General features: G+C 49.6%; 1 protein-coding gene across 1 annotated transcript; it reads right to left on the bottom strand.

Annotated features, from left to right (window-relative positions):
• Positions 1-10,176: 10,176 nt before the first annotated feature.
• LOC136507278 (fasciclin-like arabinogalactan protein 1) lies at positions 10,177-10,749 on the bottom strand. The gene has a single exon (XM_066502051.1). The coding sequence runs from the start codon at positions 10,747-10,749 to the stop codon at positions 10,177-10,179; it is 573 nt and encodes a 190-aa protein (XP_066358148.1).
• Between the last annotated feature and the right edge of the window lie 200 nt (positions 10,750-10,949).

Below are 10,949 nucleotides of genomic sequence, written 5' to 3'. Positions count from 1 at the left end.
CGCCGTGCCGACGTGCGTGGCCGGGTCAGGGACCCCCCGATGTGAAGATAGATTGTTGAAAGGGCTGTTTTGCATAGTTGCAAACTGAAGGAATAGTGTGCTTAGTGCTCACGCTATTACCGGGTTGCCCGAGGGCATTTTTGAAAAATGACCGACGCGCGTAGGCCTCCCTGTTGCTGGCCGTCGCCGCGCTGTTGGGCCACTCCCGCATGGGCCGTGTCTGTGGATTGCGCATGCACGATGCGTGGGAGTGGGCTGCACCGCTCGCTCGCGGGCCGCACGGGTTGAATTCTGTTTTCTCTTTCCAGTGAATTAGTAAAGGATTATTCAATTTAGTTTTGAGTTGATCTTTGAAGAATTATAGTAAATTCTGTAGGTGTCCAAAAAATAGTGAAACAAAATTTGTTAGGTTCACAAAAATATGATCTATTTGTTGGTGTAGTTGGTTTACAGTTATCTATGATAATGATAGACTCATTAATTCAGTTAGGAAAGCTTAGCATTATTCAGCTTAATATTTGTAGGAATTTTTGTTGCAAATTGGTAATAGCTTTGACAATGAAATTTTTACAGTAGATTCATTGTATTATTATGTGCTCACTATAATTTTATAGCCTTAGAATAGGTTGATAAATATGGTAGCTAGTACTCCTTGTTTTATTATATATATAGTAAATCGGTATTAAGAGTAAGAATGCCTTTAGTTGCTAAGTTAATACATGCAATGTTTCATACCTATTTAGTAGAAATGATAGGCAACTTAGTGTCTTAGTCGATAGAGCTAATTTAGTAGCTTGATAGATGTATTTTCTTTTAAGAGTTGCTGTTGCCTCATTACTAAATGTTGCATCATCATTTCATGCATGTAAATAACGAGTTGGTAGAGTTCGTGCCTACAGGCGAACAGGAGTACGAGGAGATCATTAAAGAGTACGAGGAGGAGATTCTCGTTCAGGAGGGAGCCCCGGAGCCATTAGTTGCTGAGTTTGTTGACGCCCCGCCTGCCGAGGGCAAGCCTCGGTGCATAACCTTATTTTGAATGATCACTGAATATATATATATATATATATATATATATATATATATATATATATATATTTACGTTATAGGCAGTTACCTACCTATGAGTCCTACCAGTATAGGTCGAGTAGCTGCTATGCTCAGGATTTCAGTAGCGTGAGTAACCTGTCATTACTCATAATAGGTGATTAATAAGATCACTCATGATAAAATGGTGGAAAGGAAAAATGGAGACCGGGAAGGGATATGGTTTGGGTATTGGTGGGTGTAAGAGGTTGTGTCCAGCGGCCAACGGGGCATAGCTTGGTTACACTTTTTCCCTGTCTGTGTCGATTAAGGACCAGCCATTGCAATGGACTCTAGGCAAGTCACAGACTTATTATCCCGAGCACATACTTGGGTATGGGCACAGGGAAGACTTTTTGCTCTCTTGTTGTGGGTTCTAGCTCTTTCTGGACCAACTGATTGAAGGCGAGGATGGTGGAGGTCTAAGCATCGCACTGAATCCGGGATTCAGGAGCGGGGGCTTGGAGTCCAAGTTTGGACGGGGACCTGGACCCCGTGACAGGAGAGTGGCGGGTTGGTCCTGCTTGTGCCTGGGGTACAAGCGGGGCATGTGTTTTGGGGTACCTAGCTGGGCACATTGATTCGTGAATCACCGAGCGATCCGGTATGGCTTGTCTACACTCTAGCACCGTAGTAAGAACTAAAAGAGGAAAGGTGGTGAAATAGAATTGTTTGCTCAACTCTTGCTTGAAAGTAGACCATGTGCTTACATAGAATGGCTAGATAATGAAATAATCATGACAGCTAATAATAAACTTACATAAGGATGCACTATTAGTATTGCTTCCTGCAAAAAGGAAACCAACAAACCATAAAGCTTATCATATTCCTTGGAGTCAGAAAATTATTCCACTAGTCGAATAAGTCTTGTGAGTACATTGTGTACTCAGGGTTTATTTACCCCTGTTGCAGGTACTGCTTGAGGAGTAGTTGTTGTGTGAAGGATTCTTCTGGTGGGCACAGACGGATCCTTGTATATTATCGATAGATGTTTCTTTTCATTCCGTTGTTAAATTTCCGCACTCTGAATTTGGTACTATAATAATATATTTCAAAGAACTCTAGATGTATGGAATGGACTAAGTAATGTAAACTCATTATCATTACTGGATCCTGAGAAAAAAATGTGGATTATTCGGGCTCTACCTTGGGGTGTGCTCGATGGAATCTGCCCGATGTAGCCCACTCTCAGGGTGCTTAGTTCTAGTGGAAGACAAGCACCTCCATAAGTGCATTATTTTGGTCGGTTCTGCCATAGGTATGAAGGCATACCAGCTCTACGACCCACGCAGAGACAAGGTGCTTGTCTCGCGTGACATCGTGTTCGACGAGAAGACGGCCTGGGACTAGAATAGTCTGAGCACGGGGGAAGCTAGCAGCTTCACCAGCACCTTCATCATTGAGCACTTGGTCATCCACGGTGGTGGAGACGCTAGGGAAGAGGTGCCGAGCACTCTAGCGACAGAGCCAAGCACTCCTGGTGAGGTGCTGAGCACTTCGGGAGGGGTGCCGAGCACTCTAGGAGTGGAGCCGAGAGGTCCTACAGTGGTGGCGACCACTCCAGGATGAGTGCCGAACACTCCCATAGCGGAGCTGAGGGGTCTTGCATTGGTGCCGACCACTACAAGATGGGTGCCGAGCACTCTGAGAGGGGTGCAGACCACTCTAGGAGTGGTGATGAGCGGTCTAGGAGTAGTGCTGAGCACTGCATCTGGGGTGCCGAGCACTCTAGGTGCTGTGTCGATCACTCCAGTAGAACAGGGAACTCTATCAACACTGATCGAGTTCGTCTCACCTCCAAGTGACATCACTGAGTTCATGGATGCCTTCCACAATGGTGAGGAGGTGCGGTTCCACAGGCTGGACGACATCATCAGCGGCACAGGGCCCTCAGGCCTGGCGGGTCAGCTACTCAATGACCCAGAGCTGTTGCTCGTCAGTGTAGAGGAACCACCCACGTTTGCACTAGCCAAGAGCGATGGAGATTGGCGACAGGTGATGCAGGAGGAGATGAAGGCGATCGAGGAAAATGAGACTTGGGAGCTCATCAATCCACCTCCAGGATGCCGTCTGATAGGCCTGAAGAGGGTATACAAGGTCAAGCGGGACGAGCACGACGCCATTGTCAAGCACAAGGTGTGACTCATCGCCTGAGGCTTTGTTCAGCGCGAGGGCATCGACTTTGAGGAAGTCTTTGCACCAGTAGCGTGCATGGAGTTTGTCCGTTTGCTACTAGCCTTGGCAGCCATGAAGGATTGGCGTTTCCATCATCTGGATGTAAAATCGGCCTTCCTCAATGGCAAGCCAGCGAAGACGGTCTTCGTCAGACAACCTCTGGGTTTCGCCATCAAGGGAGCAGAGAACAGGGTGCTCCGACTGTGCAAGACGCTCAATGGGCTGCGGTAGGCCCCACGAGCGTGGAATGCCAAGCTTGACGCCATGCTGGGTGAGCTTGGGTTCATGAGATGCGCAACCGAGCACGTGCTCTACACGAGGCGACGGGGAAAGGAGGAGCTTGTCATCGGCGTGTATGTGGATGACTTGATCATCACCGGTGCATGTGTAGAGGACATCAACAGCTTCAAGTGCGAGATGGTGGCTCATTTTTGAATGAGTGATCTCAGGGCGTTCTCGTACTACCTTGGCATTGAGGTGAGATAGGGGAAGGAGGCACTCATGCTCGGTCAGAGCGCGTATGCCTCGAAGCTATTAGAGAGGAGCGGCATGGCGGAGTGCAAGCCATGCGTGACTCCGATGGAGGAGCGGCTGACGTTGATGAAGGCCAGTACCACGGTGAAGGTAGATGCAACACTCTACCGAAGCATCATCGACGGTCTGCGCTACCTAGTCCACATGAGGCCGGACATTGCGTTCGCCGTGGGCTACGTCAGTCGCTTCATGGAGGATCCTAGAGAGGATCACAGGGCTATAGTGAAGCGGCTACTACGCTACATCAAGGGGACGGTGGATCAGGGGATCGTCTTCCCCAAGACCGGCGGAAGTAGGCTATAGCTCACTATGTTCAGTGACGTAGACATGGTAGGGGACATCGACAGATGGTGGAGCACCTCTGGCGTGCTCGTCTTCCTCGGGTCGGCTCCAATTTCATGGCTATCGCTAAAATTGAAGGTGGTGGCGCTATCTACGTGTGAGGCAGAGTACGTAGCGGTGACCACAATGGCATGCCAAGTTGTGTGGCTGTGCTGGCTACTGGGCAAGCTGACCGGTGTGGAAGCTCACCCACCAGCACTGATGGTGGACAACCAGCCTGCCATCGCCCTCATGAAGAATCTGGTTCTCCACGACCGAAGCAAGCACATCGATGTGAAGTTCCACTTCCTCAGGGACTGTGTCGATGGAGGGCAGATCGTCATCGAGTTCATCGAAACTGGTCGGCAACTCGCGGACATCCTCACCAAGCTACTCGGCCGTCTTTGACTCACAAAGCTGAAGGAGATGATCGACATGGAGGGGGTTCAAGGGTTAGCGGTAGGATTAGGGGAAGAATTGTTAGATAATCTACTGCTCCCTTGTGTGAACACACGGCAGGGGAAGGCGGTGCCGAAAAGGTACCCTGCTATGGTACTATAGCCGCTGTAGGGGCAGGCGCCGAACGGCTCACCTGCCGCACTATAGCCATAGTAGGGGCAAGTCAGCCCTGTTATCTCATCTAGTCACTGTAGTAGTATGGCAACTATACTAGGACTAGATGGATAGAGTTGTATATATAGTTTGCCACTGCAACTTAGTAAAAAGAGAGTTCAGATTTGCCATCTCCTATACAGAGCTCCGGCCAACGCTGGTGTCTCTGCTGTGTGTGTATGCTCTATTCTCCCTCACTTTTTCTACCTCTAGCCATAGTATATGGTCGGACAACGTTTGTCGTGGTTGGGAAGACTGGTGAGTGGTCGACTCACCTGAGCCGGTGATCCTATGGGGCCAACAAGTAGTATCAGAGAAAGAACGAAGCGGCGACGATGATCAAGAAGTTCAAGATGCACGCGGAGGCCGAGAGCGGCAAGAAGCTCTGCGTGCTGAGAACTGATTGCGGCGGCGAATTCACTTTGGTGGAGTTCGCTGCGTACTGCGCGGATCAGGGTGTGGTGCGACACCACACCGCGCCGTACTCACCACAGCAGAATGCCTTGGTGGAGCGACGGAACCAGACAGTGGTCGGCATGTCTCGATCCATGATGAAGGCCAAGGGCATGCCGGCAAGGTTTTGGGGTGAGGCGATGACCACAGCGGTGTTCATCCTCAACCACGCTCCCACCAAGGCCCTGAAGGGCAAGACGCCGTTCGAGGCTTGGCATGGACACAAGCCGAGCGTTTCCTTGCTCCGGACATTCGGCTGCATCGGCCACGTAAGGAAGATGAAGCCGGTCCTGACCAAGCTGGAGGACAGGAGCACACCGATGGTGTTCCTGGGCTACGCGAAGGGTACCAAAGCGTACTGGCTCTACGACCCACGTGGAGACAAGGTGCTTGTCTCACGCGACGTCGTGTTCGACGAGAGGGCGGCCTGGGACTGAAACAGTCCGAGCACAGGGGAAGCTAGCGGCTTCACCAACACCTTCGTCGTCGAGCACTTGGTCATCCATGGTGGTGGAGACGCTGGGGAAGAGGTGTCGAGCACTCCGGGAAAGGTGCCAAGCACTCCAGCGATAGAGCCGAGCACTCCTGGGGAGGTGCCGAGCACTCCAGGAGTAGAGCCGGGAGGTCCTGCAGCCGAACACTCCCGTAGCGGAGCTGATGGGTCTTGCATTGGTGCCGACCACTGCAAGACGGGTGCCGAGCATTCCGGGAGGGGTGCAGACTACTCCAAGAGTGGTCACGAGCGGTGCACGAGTAGTGCCGAGCACTGCATCCGGGGTGCCGAGCACTCTAGGTGCTGTGCCGATCACTCCAGCGGAACATGGAAATCCATCAACACTGATCGAGTTCGTCTTATCTCCAAGTGACATCACTGAGTTCGTGGATGCATTCCACGACGGTGAGAAGGTGCGGTTCCGCAGGCTAGACGACATCGCCGGCGGCACAGGACCCTCAGGCCTGGCGAGTCGGTTGCACAATGACCCAGAGCACAGGCCCTCAGGCCTGGACGACGATGAGCTACCTCTGCCCTTCGCTAGGAGTTTAGGAGGTCGATCTCGAAGATAGGTTCGTCCAGGAGCATGACTGCACGGCTAGGGCCTGTAAGTTCCAAGAGTGAGTCGTCCTGCGTATGTCAGATATGTTCAAATGGGGTCGGTTATCCTGTTGTGAGATGAAGGAAATAGAGTAGCTTTCAGTAGTAGAACACAGACAGAATTACTGAGCAGGGGATAAATGCCCATTGAAATAAACATACTAATAGTTAGAATGGTTTCAATTCATTAGCACCCATATAGAAATATTTCATTCAAAATTTTAGCTCCTTTTTAGAGCATCTCCAAAAGCCTCCGTAAATCACACTCTTTAAATCATTATTTAGAGAGTCATTTATATAAAAATCGTTTTGTATATATTTTCACTCTCCAACGGTTTCTCTATATCTCATGCGTACTTTATAGAGCCATTCTCGTCTTTTATATTTAACTAGCGAAAAATCCGTAATAGAAGATGACTATATTTAGATGATCATTTAGAAAAGCTGTTGGAGAGTGGTTTTTCATCAAATTTTTTTATTCCTAGCATTTAGGAAGTATATGGAGAATTTCTTGGATATGGATTCTAAGCAACAAACTAAGAGGTAAGAGCAAAGAAAGCATAATAGCGAAAGAAAGCAGATTATTAACCTTAACCATCAATAGTACTCCTGTTTGTACTACAATGGGTAGTGTACGTGCAGCTAGTGGATCAGATGAAATGAGAGTAAAAAGGATGAAGAAGCACCAGACGTGCCTGTGCGCTGAGGTGAGCGTCTGGCAATTGTTCCTGTCTCCACGGAAGAGGTAGTTGCGCTTCCAGTCCAGGGAATCGCGCACGGCAACATCGCCATAGACGTCCAGAGGCCACTGGATCGGAGGCCACCAGTGACTGTGAGATGAGCCACCTTGACGAAGAAACCTCCATGGTGTCCGGGGATCGCCACCGTGGCTCAGAAATAGAGCACCAAGCAGCATCGGAGGAGCCCTGGTCTCCTCCCCATCTTCTACCGATGAGGGCAACCTACCTGGTAAGTAATTTCTCATATTCGTTTAAATCTTTACTTATCCTTTTATGACATTTGATTACCATTTGATGCCTTTATAGCTACTACACGCCTTTAGCTTGTCAATACCAAGGTTTTCATTTGCGGAAATTTAAATTTATCGGTGTCACAGATAAAAAGGATAAACAGGATATATATTCAAATAAAATTTAATTTGAATTTAAGTAAATTTAAATAAATTTAAACAAAATTTATACGAAAAAGATAGATATTTCTTTATCAGCACCTACGGATAAAGAGGATATATCGAAAATATCAGGAGATTTTAGCCGATATTAGAAACCATGGTCAATACTAGAATGGCTCAGACATGTGTGCCATGTAAGTAGGGACAGATCTAGCATCCATGGAGCCCCCCTTAGCCCCTCCTAAATGTTTTCTGTCATGGCTGTGTTGAGAACGTTGAGAAGCAGTCAAGCAGGGGCTCTGAATCCCGTCGGGAGGTTGAAGACGGCGGCACTTCAGCCAGCAGCCGCGACTTGGGCCATGGGCCAACCCTTTCTCTACTCCCTCAATCGACCTATATTACAGCCCAATAAGATCCGGCCTCTCATGGCAACCGTCTAAGTGTGTTTCGGAGGAAGGCTCACGAGGCGGCGGCGGCAACTCATCCATCCAATGTCTATGCAATAAACCAATTCCCAAGTATCCAATTTACGTGAAGTTAAGAACAAAATTCTAAGTAGCAGTAATCACATATTCTGAATTTATTATATTCAGTTATCACATAATATGATATATGAGCATGTTCTTCATTTGATTATTTCTCTAAAAAGTACGACCACCAGTAGAGAAACGGCATTTCATCTCATGGCCAAAAAGTATTTAGTCCCGATTTAAAAATTGCAACCGTGGCTAAAAGGAGAATTGGACCTTTAGTCTCGGTTTGTAATACAAACTAGAACTAATTCTACCCTTTAGTCCCGGTTGTAACGGTTACTGAGGTGTGTCAGAGGCACGTCAGCGCGAGAATCTTTAGTCCCGGTTTGAGACATGAACCCAGACTAAAAGTGTGACTTTTAGTCCCGGTTTGAGACACGAACATAGACTAAATGTATCTTTAGTCCCGGTTTATGTCTCAAATCCGGACTAAAGGTGTCTTCAAACTGAATTTAAAAGGAAAACGTATCTTATCTAAGTTAGATGTGTGGTGGTAGGTAAGATGGTAACGCGTGCAAGAGCTAAAGTGGAAGATCGTAGGTTCGAATCTCTACAGTTGCAACTTTTTTTTTACCCAATAAACACTTCTACTCCCGGTTGGAGGAACCGGGACTAAAAATCAAGACCTTTAGTCCCCCCAGTTGGAGGAACCGGGACTAAAAATCAAGACCTTTAGTCCCGATTGCATAGTCCCGGTTTTAAAACCGGGATTAAAGGTGGTTGAGAACCAGGACTACAGCTAGATTCTTTACTAGTGGACCTTATTTTATTTGGCCAAAACTGTCTTTGTTTGTATCTAAGCACACCATTTTGACCTTCATTTGTTGTAGTACCTTTCAAATCTTGCTCCTAGTAGCAGCAAAAAAAAAACCTTGAGTTTAATTTATGCTTAATCTACCAAGCGCCTTTAAAATTCTCCAGGACATGTTAAATATAGCTATTTTATTTATGCATATATACAAATGGATATTGGTTGTTGCTACGGTATGAAAATAGGATGCTTTAAGCACATGGATGCTTGCTTCAGAATTGTAACAAGCAAAGTTTTGTGCATTCGTTAAACGTTAGCATGGGAAGCAGTTCGGCTGTCAATTAATGTGGCCATTTCTTTATTATCTTGTCAGACGATTCGTATAATAATTCAGCTTTTGCTAGAAATCAGGAAAGAATGACCAAGATAATGATGATGAGAAACAGGAAGGAGAGAGATCCAATCCAGACGATCATATCAGACCCAATAAAAACGTACTCGGTTTGTAGAAGGCGTCGTCGTCGTTCTTGCCGTAACTAACGACCCACTCCTTGCGGTGGATCTCAAAGATCTCGTATGGCCCCATCTCCTCCTCCTCCTCCTCGTCTTCCATCTCCACGGCGTGGTGGTCGTTGTTGTTTCCCTCGCGCGGCGTATGGGTGGATACTATTTTGAGAGGCAAGTTTGCTGTGCCATGACTAATGTTTTTTTTCCAGCATGCTGAATATTATGTGCAGTGCTCTTGATGCTTCTTAATCAGAACATGCTTCAACTGTTTAAGCCGACAAATTTGTTGTTTACAATCTACTTGGTTTGAGTGAACCCTTCACTGATCTAAAAAACGTAGAAATGTGTACCCTCTGGCCTCTCTAGCTCAGTATGCAAATAATGCCACTTTTGACCGAAGCAGTCACAATTTTGTTACTCCTTGCTAATTGGAGTTCAGATAAGAGTAAACTGCACGGCCGGTCTCTAAAGTATTGAGTGGATTTCATCAGAGTCCCAAAACTACGAAATCACACGTTTGACTCCTTAATGTATTTAAGTAATCTCATCAAGGTCCAAAATAGACACGAGGAGGGTTAGAACCTGACGTGGCTGTCCAAGTGGACATGATTTAAGCACAAAACCCTGAGCCATGGCGTGCGTGGCCAGGATCTTCTAGCCCAGTCACCGCCAGGGCGGGCCCATGTGTCAGCTCATCTTCCAACTCCTGCTGCCGCCGGCATGCGAGCTCACCAGGTGAGCGCGGGGGCCGCAGACCGCGCCTTCCTATCTGGGGCAGGCGAGCACATGTGCCGCCGGTCGCGCCGCCGCCGCTGGCACACGGGGGCGAGCGTGTGAGCCACGGGCCTTGCCGTCGCGTCGGGGCAGGCAACCATGAGAGAGCGGTGGCGGCTCGGCCATGCGCCTGCCGCCTGCTGCTGCTACGTCGCTCCGCCACGCCACCTCCTCCTGCTGCTGCTCTGTCATGCCGTCTTGCCCCTCACTGTGACCTCTCTCTCGCTCCAGCGCCCGAATCCACCGCCACCCCCACCGCCACTGGCGCGGGGGCGTCCGCCACGGGGTCGAACAGCTCGACAGGCTCCAGCACCGCGTCCACGGCGTAGATGGCAACGGGGTCCCTGTCGTACATGGTGGAGCGCACCCGGACTGGGTCGTCGGACGCCAGCGTCCGCAGCGTGACCTGGTCGCCCGCGTTCTGCGCCGTGAGGTTGTAGTTGCTGGCGGCGCCGTCGGTGGCCAGCGTATTCATGGGCCCGTTGCTGGACTTGAGGCCCCGCAACGTGTAGTAGACGGGCACCACATGGAATAGCAGCAGCGACGCCTTGCCGTCCGCACTGAGGTTCTGGTGGCTGGGCATGAACCCGCGCACGGCGTCATCCGTCGGGCAAAACGCCGTCACGCCGCCGCCCATCGCCAACTGGAATGAGGAGAGCGCGTCGGGGGACTTGGACACCAGCGACGCGAATGCCTTGCACCCACCCTTGGACATCAGCGCCGTGATGTTGGGCACGCAGCCAGTGGAGCAGAGCAGGATCCGCTTCTTCTCCCGCATGATGCGGCGCCACAGCGCCCTCAGCCTCGTGCGCGTGGACGGCCGCGGGGCCCCCGCGGAGTAGTAGGGCGCCCCCGGACCGCTGACCTTGGAGGAGGAGGAGGATGACGAGGAGTGGAAGGCAACGTCGTCGTCGCAGTAGTTGTCATCGCCGTTGAGGTTGAAGCCCGCGAGGACGAACCCCTGCCGCGAGATGGAGG

Source organism: Miscanthus floridulus, chromosome 15 (genome assembly GCF_019320115.1).
Source record: "Miscanthus floridulus cultivar M001 chromosome 15, ASM1932011v1, whole genome shotgun sequence".
Taxonomy (NCBI): domain Eukaryota; kingdom Viridiplantae; phylum Streptophyta; class Magnoliopsida; order Poales; family Poaceae; genus Miscanthus; species Miscanthus floridulus.
This window is presented reverse-complemented; position numbering and strand designations above follow the sequence as displayed.

Bases quoted from the DNA above. Each gene is read 5' to 3' on its own strand.
- LOC136507278 (XM_066502051.1), bottom strand. From the start codon at position 10,749: ATGCGGGAGAAGAAGCGGATCCTGCTCTGCTCCACTGGCTGCGTGCCC.